Source organism: Scyliorhinus canicula, chromosome 14 (genome assembly GCF_902713615.1).
Source record: "Scyliorhinus canicula chromosome 14, sScyCan1.1, whole genome shotgun sequence".
Classification (NCBI taxonomy): Eukaryota; Metazoa; Chordata; class Chondrichthyes; order Carcharhiniformes; family Scyliorhinidae; genus Scyliorhinus; species Scyliorhinus canicula.
The window spans coordinates 41,100,120-41,121,856 of record NC_052159.1 but is presented as its reverse complement, the minus strand read 5'-3'; the positions used below and the strand labels follow the sequence as shown (position 1 = coordinate 41,121,856).

General features: G+C 46.5%; 1 protein-coding gene across 2 annotated transcripts in view; it reads right to left on the bottom strand.

Annotated features, from left to right (window-relative positions):
* Positions 1-21,737, bottom strand: part of stard13b (StAR-related lipid transfer (START) domain containing 13b) — a 636,160-nt gene that overhangs the window by 210,875 nt on the left and 403,548 nt on the right. Inside the window, exon 1 of one of the 2 annotated variants that reach the window (XM_038817806.1) lies at positions 20,129-20,590. The exons of the other annotated variant lie outside the window; for it this stretch is intronic. Within the exon in view, the coding sequence (XP_038673734.1) occupies positions 20,129-20,249 (121 nt within the window). The 5' untranslated portion in view covers positions 20,250-20,590. Of the gene's footprint in view, positions 1-20,128; positions 20,591-21,737 lie in introns of those variants that run through there. 2 annotated transcript variants of the gene reach the window in all.

Here is a 21,737-nt window from a genome sequence, read left to right as displayed (position 1 = left end):
AGCCCCTTTGTGATAAATGGTAACATGTTACTTGTTTTCCTAATTACTTGCTGTAACTGAGTGTTATCTTTTGTCTTCCTTGGACAAGTAAAACCCAGTATGTCCGAGCAGCAGCATATAAAAGTCTCACGCCTTTAAAAAAATATTCAACCTCTCTATTCCGAAGGGAATAACTTCACAATTCCTCACATCTGTTGCCCACTCACTTAACAGGCAAAACTGCTTGCCTCAAGATGGACTGACTGCCAACCCCCCCACCACAACCTGCTCATAGGCGTGTCTCATAGGCCCCGGCATGCTCTACAAGTTCATCTTGATTCCAGGGCCTCCTCCATGCTAGCTGGTCTGGGCCTACTGCAGTCTCAGCAGTGGCTGCCATTTTTAGTGGTGTTACTGGAACTGAAGACAAGCTGGCCTTTTGATTTGCCCACAGCTCTTGGAGGCAGGACTTCCATCCTTAAAGGGATGGAAGCCCTGATGGTAGGAAATTAACTACCCGACTGCCATTAGATTTTGTCGGGACTTCCAAAAATGGCCATGGTAGGGTGTGCTCCAGGCTTTCTGGGCTACCACCACAGCCATTAAATCCAGCCCAAGTTATTTATGTCTCTTTGCAGTCTCAATCCACCTTGCTTTGTATCGTCAGAGCCAAATAAGTTGTTCTGTGGTAATGAGAAACTTCGTACATTGTTAAAAATCTACTTACAAGGTGTAACTTTTTCAATGATTTTTGCAGTAGAAGGCCATGCCAATTACTTTAGTTAATAAGATGGTAAGCACGAATAGCTCATCCCTTACTGCCCATCGGAGGTGGTGGTGAAGCGAATTCTTGAACCTCTGCAGGTTGTGTATAAAAGGCACTCCCACAGTAGGGTGAGGGAGGGTGTTCTAGGATTCTGACCCAGCGACAATGAGGGAGCAGAAATATATTTCCAAGTGAGGCTGGTGTATGAATTATTTGAGGAGTTGCAAATGGAGCTAAACACTGTGTAATCATTCACGAGCATCCCCATTTATGATCTTATGCAGGAGGGAAGATTGTTGGGCCTCGGACACTGCCCTGAGGAACTGCTGGAACAATGTCCTGTGGGTGAGATGATTAGCTTCCGACAACCACAATCATCTTTCTTTGTGCCAGACATAACTTGACTAATAGAGAATTTCTCCATGTTTTCCACTGACACCATTTTACAGAGGTTACTTGATTACACGTTCAGTCAAATGCTACTTAGATGTCATAGAGAGTCATTTCACCTATGGACCTCAGTTGCTTTGTCCATGTTCAAAGCAAGGCTGAGTGGTCCTTGTGGAATCCAAACTGAGCATTGATAAACAGGTAAACAGTCAAAGCCGCTTGATAGTACTATTGATGACACTTTTCAGCAGTTTGCCAATAATTGAAAGTAGTCAAACAAGACAGTAATTGGATGGGTTAGATGTGTCCTGTCTTTTGTGAACAATTTTCCATATTGTTACCATGGTGGGATTTGAATCCATGTCTGCAGATCCAGCCCTCTGAATTAAATGTCCAATAACATAAGCACTATCGTTCAATTCAAATGATTTCAGAAGATTTCCATCTTTTGAGGACTGCAACAGAACAGCCTGTAGAAGAACAGAGAATCAGTGCCAGCTATGTCTGGATTTCTATGGGGAACTACACATGTGTGGGTGTCAGAAACTGCTATCGGGTTCACAATTGTTATAATGATAAGCAGTAAGCACTGACTTGCCTACATTACTGTAATAACCCGCAAGTATCTTACTGGGTGGGAACAGTTAACTTCCCCGTGAACCTTGCAGAATACAAACTCCCCCGTTAAGGGGGTGAGGGTACTCTAAACAATGTACAGCTGTAGGGTATATAAAGCAGGCCAGTTAGACATTGGCAAGGCAGACCCAGTTGGGGTCTACTGTGCGGTGTATATAAAAGTTATTGTAAATAAACTAAGTTTCTTTAAAGTACTCAGTGTGGACTCCTTCGTGGCCTTATAAAAATTACAGTAAGATGTCTTGCAACACCAGGTTAAAGTTCAACAGGTTTGTTTCAAATCACTAGCTTTCGGAACACAGCTCCTTCCTCAAGTGACTCACCCGAGGAAGGAGCTTTGATCCGAAAGCTTGTGATTCAAAACAGATCTGTTGGACTTTAACCTGGTGTTGTAAGACTTCGTACTGTGCTCACCCAGTCCAACGCCAGCATTATAAAAATTACAAATGCAAAATGTTGGGCCATCTTGTACAAGGGAGCTCACCATTTTTCTGATGTCAAACAAATGCTGTTTTTGTAGCCATTTGTTTCCACCTGTTGTGAATAGCTGTAAGCCATTCATATAACTTTCTCCCTAAGCTCTCATTAAGATGAATCCTTAGTTAACTTCCGATGATGGCGGGCGGGAGGCAGCCGCATATTGGAGGGCTCCCATTCGGGAACGGCATTTTCGGGGTTTAACGCCCAGTCCCAGGGGCAACAGAGGCGGCAAAAGTAGGGAGAAGGCACAGTGAAGGGAAATGTTGAAAATAAGTTTAAAAAAACGGTTGTGGAAAAAGCGGCTGAAAGTCCGTTGGGGAGTGGAAAGGTCACCGCGGGGACGGCAAGTAAAGTGAAGGTTGGGGCACCAGGGGAGGCCGCATTGCCCACGGTTGAAGAAATGACTAAGGTGATGGCCGCGGAACTCGAAAGGCAGTTCACAAACCACATGGAGGCGATGAGGAAGGAGATGGGGCCGGTATTGAAAATACTGGTGGAGGAGGCGATTGCCCCGGTGAGGGCGGCGGTATTAGCGCAGTGGCGGAGGTGCGGGAGCAAGGTGAGGCGCTAAAGGAAGTGGAAGAGACATTATTGCAGCACAGTGATCAACTTACCTCGATGGGGAAGGAGATGAGGAAAGTGATAGAGATCAACAAGGGTTTGCGAGCCAAAAGGACGACTTGGAAAACAGATCCAGGCGACAGAATCGGAGGATTGTGGGTCTGTCCAAAGGAGTGGAAGGCCCAAGGCCGACTGAGTATTCTGCCACGATGTAGGCAAAGCTATTGTGGGAGGGGGATGATCCCTCCCGATATGAACTGGATCGGGCTAATCGGTCGTAGAGGCCTGTACCAAAGGAGAGTGAGCCGCCAAGAGTAGTGACTCTGTGTTTTCGTAGGTACAGTGTGAAGGAGAAGGTCCTGTGCTGGGCAAAGCAGAAGCGGGTATTATATATACCCAAATATCAGGACTTTATGGTGGAGCTGGCGAGGAGGCGGGCTGCCTTCAGCCAGGTGAAGAAGGTGCTGTACATCAGTAAGGTGCAGTGCGGCATAGTATACCCAGCTAAGTTGAGGGTGACCTACAAATCCAAGGACTTTTATTTCAGGACGCGGAAACAGCGGAGGAGTTTGCGAAGGCAGAAGGACTGTGACTGAATTGAGAAATGGTCATGTACCAATGTAGCCTCATGTAACTGTATTTTTTCACTGCGTGCTGGTGTATGTGCTAAATGAACCAACGTTGTATATATTTGGACAAGGGAAGAGATGGGACTTTCACTTGCAATGATGGTTCTTTGGGGCTTGGGTGTGTATGTGGGGTTTGTGTGCTAGAGGGGATTTCTTGATTTTCCTGGGACCGGGCAAGGGGGAAAGAGACCCGGGCGGGGGCCTCCACGCTGACCGGTTTAAACCGGCCAGTGAACGGGAGTGAGATGGGGGGAGGGGCTGCGGCCATCAGAGCCGTGAAGAATAGGTTCCGATGAGTCTAACCGGGTTGGAAAGTTGGGGGGAAGGAACAGAGGTTGGGGGGAGGAGTTTTGTAAGAGGAAGTGGAGGGGAGGAGTCGGGGGGGGGGGGGGTGGTTTCACAATTCATGGGTGCCATTTATGGTACTCCTTCAGGGATTGGATGGCATTGAATGTTAGGGGGGAGGAGGGGGAGTGGACTCTACAGGTCAATGGTGACCATAGGCAATTCCTGATTCTATTTTCTTTTTTTTTCCTTTGTTTTTCCCACCGTGGGAGGGTTTGTTTTATTTGATGCTTATATTGTCAGGTGAGCCGTTGTTTGGGGTGGTGGGAGGATGGGATTGTTGTTGTTGATAAGGGGATTGACTTTGTATTAGTTACCGTTTACTGCTTTTTGGTGGGATGTAAATTCTGAAGAAAATGTGAAATGGAGAATAAAAATATTTTACAAAATAAAAGATGAATCCTTAGCGACCAGCAAAATAAGAGTTTCTTCTGACAGTTTCTTATTTTTGTATTGCATTTATAAAAGCAGTCATTATAAACTGGGCCTAATTTTCAAAATGTTCATGGACTCTTTATGTATAAATTTGGTGCAACTCAGCAGCGTATCTAAAAATGGAGTGCATAGTGAGCAATGGAATTTTTTGGATTTTAAATATCCATAGATTATGGGTGGACTCTCCTGCTCTTTCTGGAGGCGGGAAGAGGATTTACTTAGGCAGGTTGGTGGTACACCTGAAGTCTGCCACCCATCTCCCTTCACCAGAACTGAATTCTGGGCTGGAAAGACCATGGTTGACCTTCACGCCCTGTTGCCATTCAGGCCCTTAGATGGCCAATTATTCAGGGCAGTTTCTTGAGAATAATGCATTCTGGAAACACCAAGGTAATTAGTTAGGATTAATTAAATATCACATAGCAAAGGATCCTCTAAGCAACATTGATCATAACATGATAAACTTTCACATTTAGTTTGAGTGAGAAATGTGAGCTCATAGCTAGTGTTGTAAACTTAAATAAAGGTAATTAAATTACAAGGGAATAAACACAGTTGGTTGAATTGGACAGGGTAAATAAGTTAAAAGGGAAGATGGTGGAGAAGCTGTGGCAGATATTTAAGGAAAAATTTCATAACTTTTAACAAAGATATACTCCACTGAGGAAGAAAGACTCTACATCTGTGGCTAACTAAGGAAGTTCAGGATGGCATTCCAGTGAAAAAAAGGGCATCTAACTGTGAACGATTCGTGATAGGTCAGAAGATTAAGAAAGTTTTAGAAGTCAGCTAAGGATGACTAAAGAAAAATAGAGTGGGAGAAATTGGACTATGAGAAAACCAGCAAGAAATATAAAAGCTGCCAGTAAAAGCTACTCCAAACAAATAAAAAGGAAAAGAGCAGCCAAAGTCAGCATTGGTCCCAGGGTGAGACTGGGGAATTAATAATGGGAAAGGAGGACTTAGCAGAGGTTTTGAACAAGTATTTTGTATTCATCTTCACAGTAGACAACACAAAAAGCACCCCGAGAATAATGGAAAATCAAGAGGCAAAAGGGAGGGAGGCACTGAAAATAACTGCTATCACTAAAGAAAAAAAAACAATAGGAGAACTAATGGAACAAGTCACCTAGATCTGGTGGTCTGCACCCTTAGGTCTTAAGAATGCAGTGGTTGTATTTTTCAAAAATTCTCTGGACAGAAAGCAAGAAACTATAGTTTTGTGAAATTTATTAAGTAACACGCAGGATGGATAAAGGGGAATCAGTATATGTAGTTCATTTAGATTTCCAAAATCATTTGATAAGGTGCCTCATAAAAGGTTACTATGTAAGTTAAGATCAGTACAGTTGAAGTAATGTATTAGCATGGATAGAGGATTGGCTAATTAACAGTAGAGTGTGATTAAATGGGTCATCTTCAGGATGGCAAACTGTGCATTGTCACAGGGATCAGTACTGGCACCTCAACTATTTACAATCTATATTTTGTAGAGTTTGATGAAAATACTGTTTATTAGTCAAATTTGTTGATGATACAAAAAAGGTAGGAAACCAAGTTGTGAGGAGGATACAAACAGGCTGCAAAGAAATATAGATAGGTCAAGTCAATGGTCAAACATTTAGCAGATGGAGTATATTATGGGAAAATGTAAAGTTGTCCACTTTGGCAAGAAAAATAAAAAAGTTAATTATTTAAATGGTGAGAGAAGACATAATGCTTCAGTACATAGGGATCTAGGTGACCCTGTACATGAATCACAAAAGGTCAGCATACAGGTAAAGCAGGCAGCAAGAAAGGCAAATGGGATGTTTGCCTTTATTACAAGAGGGATGTAGGGAAGACTTGTTACAGTTGTAGAGAGCACTGGTGGAACCACATCCAGAGCCGTTATTGGCTGCTCATCAATTCAAGGACGACGCTTGCTGAGGGTTGTAAATTTTTGCCACAGGTTTCATGTGACTTAACAGGCCGATTTTCTTTGGGCACATGAGACAGGCCATCCCACCAAGTAGAGGGATCTGGAGTGACAGATTTGCTTCCTTTTCTTTCCTTCCCTGCTGCCGCATTGTCTCAATGGGGAGAACGTGCAGACTCTGCACAGACAGTGACCCAAGCCGGGAATCGAACCTGGGACCCTGGAGCTGTGAAGCAACTGTGACAACCACTGTGCTACCGTGCTGCCCTCTGATGCTGTCAGGGTTGATATGAGTTTTGTTTTGGCAACATTCAAGGACAGGCCGAGTTTCTTCTATGTATAACTGAAGCGATCAAGAGTGGCTTGAAAATCTGTTGAAGAATGAGCAACAATACTGTAGCATTCGAAAACTGAAGATCATGGCCGGGATTCTCAGAAATCCCAACCAAGTGTTGACGCCAGCATAAACACCAGAGTGGTGTATGCCGGCGTCACCAGGCCTCCTGACGCAGCAAATCACTGGTGTTCAGGGGCTAGCATGGCGGTGGAGTGCTGTGCACTGGTCCGGCGCCGAAAGGAGGCCCTGCACGGCCGGCATGGGTCCATGCATGCGTGCGACGGCCGTCTCTGCGCGGCGTGGATAAACATGTCGGGGACTTTACAGCGGGGCGCGCAGAAGGAGGTAGGCACCCTTAGGATCGCGGCCGCCGGCCTATCGGAAGCCCCCGATCGCGGGCGTGGAGCCCCCCCCCCCCCCCCGCTGGAGTAAGAACACCCCCACCAGGTCATCCGACCTCCCGCCAGATGGTACCAGATTGGAACCACGCAGGCGGGGGTTCAGCTGGTCGCCCGGAGAGAATCGCCGCAGGAGCCTATTTCAGCGGCCACATCAGAGGGCAGTTGATCTTTGATAAAGTCAATAGCCATTGTCAGATAGATTGTAAATTGTATGGGGGCTAACATGAAGCTAGTCTGAATTTTGAAGAGGAATGTTACAGATCTCCCACTCAAAACACTTTCGGGGTACATTTTGTTCATCCCAGATGGCTGTTAATAATAATAATTATTATTGTCACAACTAGGCTTACATTAACACTGCAATGAAGTTACTGTGAAAAGCACCGAGTCGCCACACTCCGGCACCTGTTCGGGTACACAGAGGGAGAATTCAGAATGTCCAAATTACCTAACAGCATGTCTTTCGGGACTTGTGGAAGAGAACCAGAGGACCCAGAGGAAACCCACACAGACACAAGGAGATTGTGCAGACTCCGCAGACAGTGACCCAAGCCGGGAATCGAACCTGGAACCCTGGCACTGTGAAGCAACCGTGTTAACCACTGTGCTACCGTGAACCTACCACCATTAGCCCCCTTGCAGCCATGGTAATGTCCAGAAGAGTTTGGAAATGGGTACATGTTGGTTACACCGTGCTGTTGGTAAGGCACATGTTTCTCATTCTAGTCAATACTCATTCGAAATGGCCTCAAATTGCCATCAAGTTGCCATCGGAGAAAACAATTGAGAATTTGGGTGAAATATTCAACAGAATCGGTTACCCTGAACAACTGGTGAGTGATGATGGGCCTCAGTTCATATCTCAACAGCTCATAAACTACTTGAAGGAGAACGGCATTCAACACATCCAGTTCACTCCTTGTCGCCCTGCCACAAATGGGTTGGCAGAAAATTTTGCACAGATGAGTAAAGGTAACCAGAGAACAAAGTTCATTGTCTAAATGTTTGAGTCAATTCCTGCTCATGTACAAGAATACTTCGCACTCAACAACCCAAGTTTCTCCGGCGTTGCTAGTGGTTAAACGTCAATTATGCACATCATTCGATTTGCTGAAACCACCGAAGACAAAAGAAGTTGTTGAGAAAAAGCAACAGGATCAGGTCATGTGGCAGAAGAACAAGGTGAAAAATTTTGCTAGGGTCAAAACTTTCAGACAAGTGAAAAGTCGATTCCTACCATCATCTGAACGCACACAGGGCCGGACTCCCACATCGTAAAAACCCGAGATGATGTAATATGGAGAAGGCATGCAGACACCTTTTGGTGACAAGATCTAATCAGCTAGAGACAGAACCTGACACTAACTGGACCAATTGGGGAAAACAGCACCTTAATTGCGAATAAAACATATCAACCTCAGATCACTACATCGCCCCTGGTTAAGGTAACCACTGACGACGTTTACATCAAACCAAAGACACCAGAGGTTGCAGCAAGTACTAAAAAGCAGACGGCAGAGGTTCGACAACAACCACACAGAGCAACGACCTCCAGAATGTCTGACACATTGACTGTTGCTGGTGATCGATTGTTCATGTGGCTAATTGATTGTTAATGTTATACTATTTTTGTGTGTCAGGGACCTTTGGTTTAAAGGGGGAGGAAATGTTGCATATTCATAGTGTTTTTAGTATTTTCTCACAAGCAGCCTTGTAATTGTTCACTCTCGGGCCTCCCCAAAGGTGCGGAATTCTCTGCACCTTTAGGAGCCAAGCCCTCACATTGAGGGGCTAGGCCCGCACCAGAGTGGTTCCTACTCCGCCTGTTCTGTAGGTGGGCCTGTTCTGTGCTGTACTGTTCTATGTTCTATGTAATTGAACAAGGGCACTTCCTGAGAATGATTGCAACGGCCATTTGTGTGAGTAAATGGGCAGGTTAACTACACAGCTTGCAGTGTCAACATCTTCTAAAGAAAGCTCTACGTTTTGGTTGAACCTCCAAGGCCTGCAGGCTCACTCTTGAATCCACCACACTTCCTGGTACACCAAAGACTGTGTGCAGTTTTGATCATCTTACTTAAGGAAGGACGGGCGCGATTCTCCCAGACAGGGAGAAATCGTAAGGCTGGCGTCAAAACCAGGCGGGTTTGACGCCAGCCTCCCCCTCCCCGACCGGGAACCGATTCGGGTCCCCGGTCGGGGCTAGTATGCCGCGGCCATGAACTCCGGCATCGCGGGCTTAATGAATTTCGTTAAGCCCGCTTGCCAGAGTTTGCGACGGCTGACGCGTCGCATGACGTCAGCCGCGCATGCGCGGATTGGAAGACTCCAACCCGCGCATGCACGGATGACGTCATCGCGCATTTGCGCGAAACCCGCGCATGCGCGGGCCGGGATGCCCCTCAGCCGCCCCGCGAATTGATACAGCGGGGCGGCGGAAGGACAAAGAGTGCGCGGGAATCGGACCCGCTGCCCGCGATCGGTGCCCACCGATCGCGGGCCCATGGCACCCTTGGCACGGCCGTGGTACTGCCGTGCCAATCGGTGCCATGGTTGCCAAGATCGGGACTTTACGGCCGTTTTTACGAACGGCCAGACCAGGTGTGTTTGCCGTTCGTAAAAACAGCCGTAAAGGGCTTGGACTTCGGCCCATCGGCCAGCTGAGAATCGCTGCTCGCCGTAAAAAAACGGCGGCAGTGATTCGTGTCGGAAGTCGGGCGTGGGGGGGTGGGGGAAGAATAGCGGGAGGGCGTCGGACTAGCGTGGCCGTAAGAATTTACGACCCCCGCTATTCTCCGCACCGTCGTGAGTGCGGAGAATTGCGCCCGACATTCTTGCAATAGAAGCAGTACAGAGAAGGTTCACTGGGCTATTTCCTCAGATGAAAGGTTTGTCTTCTGAGGAAAGGTTGAGCAGGTTGGGTCTGTGCTCACTGGAGTTTAAAAAATGTTATTATGAAATGTAAAAGATCTGAGGGCACTTGACAGGGTAGATGCTCAGAGATACTCTTGTGGGACAATCTGGAACAATGGGACACCCATTAAAGATTAGGCATCTGCCATTTAAGATGCCGATGAGGAGGATATTCTTCTCTGTGTTTTAAATTCTCCTTCCCACGAGTTCTGGAGGCTGGGTCATTGAATATATTCATGTCTGAGTTAGACAGATTTCTGGTTGACATGGGAGGCAAGTGTTATGGGAGCAAACAGGAAAATGGAATCATGGCTACAATTGGATCAGCCATGATTTTATTAAAGACTGAGTTTCCTCGACGTCAAATGGCCTACTCCTGCTCCTATTTCTTATATTCTAATGATCTTACATATTGTCCCATTTCCCCTACAGGCATCCAGGTCCCACCTACCACATTTAAAGGGTCATGGAGCCTTCAAAAATCCAGACCCACCAAGGAGAAAAGCACCTTACATGCTGGTTCTGTATTGCTTTTTCATGTCCATCATGGCAAGCGCTGCTTCTTTGTTTTTCACATTGCTCTGAACTCTCTCCAAAGCCTCATATCTTTCTCAGCTTCAAATACTTATCTAGTTTTTCCTTAAAGACAATAGTATGCATCAACCAATTCCCTGTAGCAAAACAGTCTAATTCTCCCACAACACTCTGTATAAAGAAATCTCTCTTCCTTTTTTAAAAAAAGGGATAATTTTAAACCGAGTCACGAATTCCGTACGCAGTTGAAATAGTCTACCCCACTCTGTCAGAGCATTTCATAATTTTAAATCTGCTCTTCGCCTTCTCTATTGCACAAAATGGGCCCTGCATCTCAAAACTCATCTTTATAATTTTTATAAGGTATCGCCTTTTTGATTTAATGTCCTCTCTATGAAGGGGTACCTAAAACAATACAAACTATTCTAACTGTACCTTAACCATTGTTATATATAAGTTCATCTGACCCCAGGGGGTGCCCCCACGGTGGCCTGGCCCGCGATCGGGGCCCACCGATCGGCAGGCGGGCCGGTGCTGTGGGGACACTCTTTTTCTTCCGCCTTCGCCATGGTCTTCACCATGGCGGAGGCGGAAGAGACCCCCTCCCCTGCGCATGCGCCGGTATGACGTCAGCAGCCGCTGATGCTCCGGCGCATGAGTGGACTTACGCCGGCCGGCTAAGTCCTTTTGGCCCCGGCTGGCGTGGCGCCAAAGGCCGTTCACGCCAGCCGGCGGAGTAGGAACCACTCTGGTGCGGGCCCAGCCCCTCAATGTGAGGGCTTGGCCCCTAAAGGTGCAGAGAATTCCGCACCTTTGGGGAGGCCCGAGAGTGGTTCACGCCACTCCGACACGCCGGAACCCCCTCCCCGCCGGGTAGGGGAGAATCCCGGCCCTCGTGTACGCATTGCACTAATCTGAGGACAGTCCTGAAACTTATCCAGTCCTCCTCTCTTTTTGCCAAACTTTTTACTTTTGTGTCTTTGGTACATTTCAAGATTGTATACATAAAACCCAATTCAAAGTTATCTATATACAAAAACAAAGTGGACCCAGTATCAACCTCTGAGGCACTTGCCAGTCCAAGCAACACTCATTTACCAAGATGTTAAACTGAGGCCCTGTCTATCTGCTTGGCTGGATGCAAAAGATCCCTGGCACTATTTTGAAGAAGAGGAGGGGAGATTATCGCTGGTGTCCTGGCCAATGTTAATCCTGCAGTCATAAAAAATAGATTATCTGGTCACTTTCAGTTGCTGATTGCAAATTGGCTGCCGTGTTTCCTTCCTACATGACAACAGTGATCAAGTTTCAAAAAGTACGTCAGTGGTTGCAATCAAATGGTTGTGAAAAGCACCATATAAATGCAAGTATTTATTTCTTTCTTATCTGTCAACTAACTTTGTATTCATGCTTCTGCATTTTCTTTTGTACGTACACCTAACAGGCCTCCTGTGAGACATCTGATCAAACAACATTGGAATCCACAGGCACTCTACCTACAGCATTCCATATAGAATTCCAAATGGTCACCTCTTCAAAAACAATTTGTTAAATGTGTAATGTGCTACTTTCCTGGAACAATTCCATCTGGCTGTTTTTGACGCATACATGTTTACTAATGTTATCTTGGGTTATGGATTCAAGGAGGTTTTCAATAGCCAAGAGTGCATGCCATCTTGGCCTGAAGAATTTTCCACCTTGACTTCTTCTAGTTCATGGCTAATTCTTTTTCTACTGTTGTCTGTATAAATTGTTCCAAATCTTCTTCTAATACACCTATATTTTCAGGGGTGGATTTCCCCCCTCCCTAGTCCCAGGTACACTGAGGCACATGCAGTGTCTGATTCTGACATCAGTTAAGAGCATAGAACAAACAGTACAGAAGGAGGTCATTCGGCCCATCGAGTCTGTACCGACCCACTTAAGCCCTCACTTCCACCCTATCCCTGTAACTTAATAACTCCTCCTAACCTTTTTGGTCACTAAGGGCAATTTATCATGGCCAATCCACCTAACCTGCATGTCTTTGGACTGTGGGAGGAAACCGGAGCACTCGGAGGAAACCCATGCAGACACGGGGAGAATGTGCAGACTCCACACAGACAGTGACCCTGCGGGGAATCGAACCTGGGACCCTGGCGTTGTGAAGCCACAGTGTTATCCACTTGTGCTACCGTGTTGCCCAAATCGCCAAAGAATGATAATTAAATCTTGGACATTCATTAATCTTTATTATTGTCACAAGTAGGCTTACATGAACACTGCAAAGACGTTACTGTGAAAAGCCCCTAGTCGCCACATTCCGGCGTTGGGTGCGTTGAGGGAGAATTCAGAATGTCCAATTCACCCAACATCACGTCTTTTGGGACTTGTGGGAGGAAACCGGAGCACCCTGAGAAAACCCAGGCAGACACAGGGAGAACGTGCAGACTCGGCACAGACAGTGACCCAAGCCGGGAATTGAACCTGGGACCCTGGCGTTGTGAAGCAACTGTGCTAACCACTGTGCTGTCCATAGACATAAACATCTTTGTGTTAGTCTGTTATAATCAACAAGGGGTGACCCAAATCACATTGTTTTAATGCTTGAAAAAGGTAAATGAGGATAGTTTGGAAAATACAGATTATTTTATAAGGTATAGATGTGACTAATAGTGATTTACTAGAGGAGCATGCTACATTGTAACAATGTGATAGCTCTTAGGTGGGGAAGAGGCCAATTTTTACATTAGTTTTTGTCTGTGATCTTGAATCGCATTTCAATGTTATCAGGCCTTGTGGTCCATTTTTGTGCTTGTGCTCAAGGGAGTGGGAAATTGGGCTAATTAGTTCTTTCACATTTTAAGTCCCATGGACTCCTCTGATTTTAGAAAACTAAAGTTGCTCCTTATTTTTAAAATGCAAATGTTGCCACAGTCCCAAGAGGACTATAGGCTGCTCTCCCTTTTCAGAGAGAGTACTGACTGGTATTGATTTAATCCAAGGGTCACCATATCTCAGGCGAGGAGCAAGGTGAAGAAGGCGGGTCCTTCAGGAATAACATGAGTCAGTACTAGAATTGAACCCACTCTGTTGGCATTATTCTACATCATGAACCAGCCATCCAGCTAACTAAGCTACCAAACTGCCTAATTTTTAAAATGTAGGAAAGATTAAGGGCGGGATTCTCTGATCCTGAGGCTAAGTGTTGACGTCGTCGTAAACGCCATTGTTTCCCGACGGCATCAACATGGCCTCAGGATCAGCAATTCTGGCCCCTACAGGGGGCTAGCATGGCACTGGAGTGACCCACGCAGTTCCAGTTGCCGATCCTGGCGTCAACTGAGCACCGTAGGGTCCACGCATGCGCAGTGGCACCGGCACCATACGCAGTGGCTCCCTTCTCCGCGCCTTCCCCGACGCAACATGGTGTGGGGCTACAGGGACCGGCGTGGAAGAAAGGAGGCCCCCAGCCCAAGAGGCCGGCCCGCCAATTGGTGGGCCCCGATCGCGGGCCAGGCCACAGGTGAGCCCCCCCCCCCCCCCGCCAGCGGGGTCAGACCCCGCCTCCTCCCCCACAGGCCGCTTCCGGACCCTTCCACGCCGAAGTCCCGCAGGGTAAGTGATGCGACCATCAATTCATTCAGAGACATGAGCTGAAGTAAACTGTGGCTTTAATCGGCTTACAACTGAGCCTGCCTGCAACTATGCTGAACTGAAGGCGGACTCGCAGGACCGCAGCACTTATACTTCCAGAAGGGGGTGGAGCCGAGGGAGGAGCTCTGTACATGCTCCTCATCTCCCCCTGTGGGTAGAGCCGTGCAACGGCTCGCAGATGGAGCCCACAGGGACACAGTAATGTACAGTGTGAATTATAGTGGTTACACATTCACCACAGAAAGCCCACACATGGACTGCGCCGGCGGGACTCGGGTTTTTTGTTACGGCCGCTCCAATGAGATGGTTGTGATGACAATTTGGAATAAGGACAAAGAAACATGTAACTTCTTAAAGATGAGCATTTCATTCCACACAAGCTATTCCAAAATGTCTGAAATTTGTCATTTACATGCTACTTCAATGCTTCCCTGTTCCGATTCTTGTCACTGATACTGCTCATACGCTGACCGTAAATAAACCTGTTTGCCATTTAAAAGATTTGCATCACTCAATCCATGCTTGAATAACAACTATAGCAGCTAACTGCTCCAATGAGATGGTTGTGACGACAATTTGGAATAAGGACAAAGAAACTTCTTAAAGAAGAGCATTTCATTCCACACAAGCTGTTCCCACACTTTTTAAGATTCATTACACACACACATACAGCAAAAATTTATTTCACATTGCTTTCTGTTTGTAAAATATCTTCTCACACTAACAATCTTGTAGAGAGTTACTTGAAACAGCACAGTAGTCATCTGCCTTGCTTTCTTTGGTGTATTGGGAGGGGGAAGGAGCAATATCATTACCATCTATAAACACAGGAAACTTTGTTATGAATAGAACCTTTAAGCAGAATGTAGTCCTTTATACTGTGAACAGTGGCTTGCCATTGGACCATGCACTGTAACAATTGGAGTTGGCTGAAACCAGTTATACTGATGACGTTGCACTGCTCTCACATCAAATCTACTAAGCCATCATCCCTCTGCTCATTGACTCCCAGTTCAGCTCTGTCTTAGTTTTAAAATTCTCATGTTCAAATCTCTTGATGAACTTGCCCCTACCCATCTCTGCAATTTCCTGGAGCCTAACAATTTTGGCGTTCCTCCATTTCTGATCTTGGACACCCTGGTTTCCCTAACCTTGATCACTGGTGGTCATGCCTTCAATGTCTTGACCCTAAGCTCTAGAATTTCCTCTCTAAAACTCTGGCCTTTCTACCTTCTCCTCCTTTAAGATGCTCCTCAAGACCTACATTCAATGCATTATATAACTGCAAATTGTTGTTGCATCAATTCTAGGGAAAGCAGTGTTGGCATATGAATACTTTAGTGCATGAACGGACTGATGTGGGAATAGTCATGTAATTGAATTGATCATGCTTCTTCTTCCCTGGTTGACATCAGTGGTAGGGTAATTATAGGAAAAAACTCTCAGGTACAGAATTAATCTCTACTTGAAGATGCAAGCATTAATCAAGGATCATCAGTGTGACTTGGTCAGGGGGAGATCATGTCTAACAAATTTGATTGATTTTTTGGGGACGTGATGAGGTATGAGGGTAAGGGTAGTGCAGTTCATGTCGTCTACATGGCCTTCAGTAAAGCTTTTGTCAAGGTCCTGCATGGGAGACTGATCAAGGTGGGAAAGAGTCCATGGGATCCAGGGCAATTTGGCAAATTTGATCCAAAATTAGCTTGTGGCAGGAGACTGAGCGTGATGGTCAAAGGTAATTTTCACAGTAACTTCATTGCAGTGTTAATGTAAGCTGACTTGTGACACTAATAAAGATTATTATTATTGTGACTGAAAGCCTGTGTCGATGGGTGTACCGCAAAGGATTGGTGCTGGGTCCCTTGCTGTTTGCAGTGTACATTAATGATCTAGACATGAATATGGGGGGGGGGGGGGGGGGGGGGGGGGGGGTGTGTTATGATCAATATTTCACAAATACATGAAAATTGGTGGTGTGGTAAATAGTGAGGAAAGCCTCTGATTACAGGGAGATATAAACGGGCTGGTCAGATGGACAGGACAGTGGCAAATTAAATTGAACACTCTGAAAAGTGTAACAGCGATGCATTTTTAAAAATTTGTTTTTACGGGATGTGGGCATCGCTGGTGAGGCCAGCATTTACTGCCCATCCATAGTTGCCTTCAGAAGGTGGTGGTGAGTTGTCTTCTTGAACTGCTGCAGTCTTTGAGGTGTCGGTACCCCCACTGTGCTGTTAGGGAGGGAGTTGATTTTGTCCCGGCGACAGTGAAGGAACGGAGATATATTTCCAAATCAGGGTGGTGAGTGACTTGGAGGGGAGCCTCCAGGTGGTTGGGTTCCCAGGTATCTGCTGCTCTTGTCCTTCTAGTTGGTTGTGGACGTGGGTTTGGAAGGTGCTGTCTGAGGAACCTTGGTGAGTTACTGCAGTGCATCTTGTAGATGTACACATCGCTGCCACTGTTCGTTGGTGGTGGAGGGTTTGAATGTTTGTGGAAGGGGGAGCAATCAAGCGGGCTGCTTTGTCCTGGATAGTGTTGAGTTTCTTGAGTGTATTGGAGCTGCTTTGTTAATGCTGGACTGGCTGGAGGTGAATTACTCGCTGTAGGATTCCTAGCCTTTGACCTGCCCTGGTAGCCATAGTATTAATATGGCTAATGCAGTTCAGTTTCTGATCAATGGTAACCCCCAGGATGTTGATTGTGGGGGATTCAGCAATGGTAATGCCATTGAATGTCAAGGGGTGGTGGTTAGATCTTCTCTTGTAGGAGATGGTCATTGTTTGGCACTTGTGTGGCGTGAATGTAACTTGCCACTTGTCAGCCCAAGCATGGATATAGGGCAGCATGGTAGCACAGTGGGTAGTCCTGATGCTTCACAGTTCCAGGGTCCCCGGTACGATTCCCGGCTTGGGTCACTGTCTGTGCAGAGTTTGCACGTTCTCACCGTGTCTGTGTGGGTTTCCTCCGGATGTTCTGGTTTCCTCCCACAAGTCCCGAAAGACATGCTGTCCGGTAATTTGGACATTATAAATTCTCTCTCTGTATACCCGAATATGCGCTGGAATGTGGCGACTAGGGACTTTTCACAGTTAATTCCTTGGTAGTGTTAATGTAAGCCTACTTTTGACATTAAAGATTATTATTGTTATATTGCCCAGGTCTTGCTGCATTTGGACAGGGACTGCTTCATAACCTGAGGAGTGCGAATGGTGCTGAACATTGTGCAGCCATCCGCAAACATCCCCCACTCTTGACCTTATGATGGAAGGGAGTTCATTGGTGAAGCAGCTGAAGATGGTTGGGAGCACCAACAAGGAATACCGCCCAGTCCATCACACAAACCTGCCTCCCATCCATTGATTCCATCTACACCTCCCGCTGCCTGGGGAAAGCGGGCAGCATAATCAAAGATCCCTCCCACCCGGCTTACTCACTCTTCCAACTTCTTCCATCAGGCAGGAGATACAGAAGTCTGAGAACACGCACGAACAGACTCAAAAACAGCTTCTTCCTCACTGTCACCAGACTCCTAAATGACCCTCTTATGAACTGACCTCATTAACACTACACCCTGTATGCTTCATCCAATGCCAGTGCTTATGTAGTTACATTGTATATCTTGTGTTGCCCTATTATGTATTTTCTTTTATTCCTTTTTCTTCCCATGTACTTAATGACCTGTTGAAATCAGAAAAATACTTTTCACTGTGCTCGGTGCACGTGACAAGAAACAAATCCAGTCCAATCCAAGAGAATACACAATGAACACTCAGGTGCTAGGAAGTACAGAGGACCACAGGGTGCATGCTCAAAGATCTCTGGAGGCAGAAGGACAAGTTTTTAAAAAACTAATTTACAGGATGTGGACATCACTGGTTAGGCCAGCAGTTATTGCCCATCCCTAGTGGTGGCGAGTTGCCTTCTTGAGCTGCTGTAGAAAAGGTGGTTAAGAAGGCATATGAAATACTTGCTGTTATCAGTCAAAGCATAGAATACAAGAGCAGGGAGGCTATCATGGTACTGAATAAAACACTTGTTAGGCCATAGCTAGAGTAGTGTGCAGTTCTTGTTGCCACACTATAGGAAGGATATGATTACACTAGAAGGAGTGCAGAGGAGATTCACCAGGATGTTGCCTGGGTTGGAGCATTTCAGGTGTGAAGAGAGGCTGGGATTGTTTCCTTAGAGCAGAGAAGGCTGAGGGTTTCTGATTGAGTTGTACAGAATTATGAGGGACATAGATAGAGTAGATAGGAAGGAACTTTGCCCCTTAGTAGAGGTTAATAACTAGTGGGAATAGATTTAAAATCACAGGCAGGAGATTTAGAGGTGATTTGAGGAAAAGAGTTTTCATCCAGAGGATGGTGGGAATCTGGAACTCACTGGCTGAAAGGCTGGTTGAGGCAGAAGTCCTTACAACATTTAAGAAGCGCTTAGCTGAACACTTGAAATGCACAGTATACAAGACTATGGACCAAGTGCTGGAAAATGGGATAAGAATAGATAGGTGCTTGGTGGCCAGCGCAGACATAATGGGCCAAAGGACCTCTTTCTGTACTCTAAAACTTTTGGTTGGGATTTTTCACGTAACCCACCATGGAAGAGGCAGCCCACCATGGGTCAGCGGCAGGATCTTCTGGACCCAATGTTGTCAATGGGATTTCTGTTGAATGCACTCCTCGCTATTATGAAACCCAAGGCAGGGGTGCGCTGCCAGCGGGACCGGAAGACCCCGCTGGCATGAATGGCCAGAAAGTTCCGAGCTATGACTCCGTGACACAAATGAACTCAGTGATCAGAGCTTCTTGGTGTCTATGGTTCAGTTACTCACTGCAGATATTTTATAGCGCAATTAGGGAGGTTTAGGAATTTACATCTGTAGGTTCAAAATTGGTGCAATGTCTTCTCTTTCGAAACATCATCCAAGATAGCAGCAAGATTTTAAAAATGTTGCATGTATATAAATAATTAAACTGGATGAAAATGGAACACAAACATATAATATAATTTATATAAATAAATAATAAGTCAAATAATTGCTTTTTATAATGCTGTAATTAACTGGCTCCATACATGCCTGGGAAACACTGCAGTTACAGAGAATTCTCATGGTCCGTGGGATTTTCTTTGTAAATAAAAGTAAACAGTTGCTGGTCCAAAGTCACTCCTAGATTATCCAGCGTGATCTGACCTAGTGAAGTCTTTACAGTAAGATGGCTAGACACTAATGGCAAGCAGCCCAGTCCAGCTTTGAAATTTTTCACAACACAGACTCCACAAGTTTAGATGACAGCTGGCTATTATTAAAATCTATGGATTTGCACTGGTTGTCATCCTAGTATTTGCTTTTGCACAAACCAGTAATGAGATGATATTGAAATAAGCATCTGGACTCAGCGCGCAGGATGCAGAAGCAGTTCCACGAGGAAATACCAGCTGAGTCACTGTCACAGCGACTGGCTGCTGCTAATTGCTCCATTTTTTTCTGCTCAAGTCTGAAGCAGCAATCTCGGGAACAAAATCTTCAGGTTAGTGTGGGAGGGGGTGCTGGGGCCAACACACTGAACACGGAGAAGCTGTGTTTACACATCCTCTCTGTGAAAGACCGAGCACCAATTATACAGCGCTGTCTTAACATTGTTGTTTAAAGCACAGGACATTGTAAGTATTGATTCACAGCTGGAGACCAGTTTACCAGAGGACCGGCTGTCCAACAATAAAAAAAACATCCAATTCTACCGTTAGGAAAAGAAATGTCAATTATGATGGCAGAGCCAAAACATCTGCAAGATCTCCTCGACCCCCCCCCCCCCCCCCCCATGGTATATCCTGTCCATTCCGAGCATCATTTGGCAAACTTGTTGCGTAAAATAATCGATTGCATTCCCGTTTCCAGGAATGTGACAGCCGTGGGAGCTGCCGAGTGTTTGCACATCGCATGTTGCAACAACTCATCTTCTCCAGCTCTACTCTCATTCAAACTTCCGAACACTCTCCTTTTATCTGCAAGCTCCCCATTCTGCCAGCTCCTGCGGGAGGAACCCGACTGTGGAATGAAATAATTCATTTAGAAACCTGGAAGATGCAGCAAGTTAGATAAATATTACCCTCCACCCTCCCCCTGAAACTCCAAGTTTCGAGTTTTTTTGGGAGAGGGGCACTGACCTGCCAAGCGGCGTTCCCTGACATTTTTCCACAATAAATCCCAAGCTTTGGCGGTGGAGTCCTTCAGATGCTCGCTGAAAGACCTCCTCAGCTGGTGCCTCGCGGATTTCCGATGGGCCATCCCTTGATTCCCGGGACTTAACGCTCTCGGTCCCCAAATGGCAGCTGCTCCATGGAATTTCCTGCGCCCGCCGCCCAATCCTGAAACTTTCCAGGCGCTCGGGCCACCTGGGTGGGTGGGTCACTCACTCGCAACGCCGATGGAGCCTGTGAGGCGCAGCTCGGTCGCGGTGGCCGGCCAGATGCCCAGCTGCCGGCGGCTTTGCGGGCATGGCGCTCGCACGATGCCGACTGCGAGAGCGGCTTCGCTGGCCGCCCGTCCGAGAGCTGGGCGGGCTGGCTAGTGTTCCCCTTGGCAGGACCCCGAGCTTCCCTCCTCCTCCTCCCCCGCTCAGGACGGTACCAGATGTGCTCTGATTTGACTTTGCCACTGACACGCGCCCGCCCGCCGCGCGCGCTCTCTGGCGCGCGCGATTCCAGCCGTTGCTGGGAGGGAGGGAGGGGGCTCGGCTCCTCTGCAGCACCGCCTGTCCCGCCAACGGCCGCCCTCGCCCACTCCTCTCTGCCAGCGCAGCGGCAACCGGGCACGCGTTACCCAGTGCGCCGGCAAAAATATATATTTTTTGTCACTTCATCGTCAAGCTAAGGTCACTTCTCTTCAGAATATCATGGTCCAGTCCCATGTGAGCCCGGTAAAAGATAATTTCGTGACATGACATAAATCAAAATTTGTACCGAATTCAGATGAATTCAAAATTACTGTTCAGAACAGTACATTATCTTACTCTAAGCAACTTGATTATGTATTTTTCCTTTACTTTTGTTTGATGTTATATTAGACTGCAGTCGTGTGGAAGACCATGAGAGGTGGGGCCAGAAGCGGGCGTTCGGCCCGTCGAATCTGCTCCGCCATTCAGAGAGACGATGACTGACCTGACATGATCATCCTCAACTCCACTTTCCCGCCTTATCCCCATAACCCTTGGTTCCCTTACCGATTAAAAAAATGTCATCTCAGCCTTCAACATACTTAAGGACCCAGCCTCGCTCCAGCTCTCTGTAGTAAAAAATTCCACAGATTCACTACACTCAAGAGAAAAAATTCCTCCTTATGAGAATATTTTTCAGTATTTCAAAGTGAGCAGAACTCTCATCTCAAGGTCATCCATCTTTTTGTACAGTCTGGGTGGCCAACCTCCAAAAGAATTTTTTAAAACGTTCATAGAAGAATAGAATTTTGTAGAGTCCCTGCTGCGCATCGACCCATTGAGTCCACATCAACCCTGTGAAAGAACACCCTATCGAGGCCCACTCCCCTGCCCTATCCCCATAACCCCACCTAACCTTTGGACACTTAAGGGTAATTTAGCATGGTCAATTCACCTAACCTGCACGTCTTTTGACTGTGGGAGGAAACCAGAGCACCCAGAAGAAACCCATGTACAAACGGAGGGAACATGCAAACCACATAGACAGTGATCCAAGCTGGGATTCGAACCCAGGTCCCTGGTGCTGAGAGGCAGCAGTGCTAACCACTTTGTCACTGTGC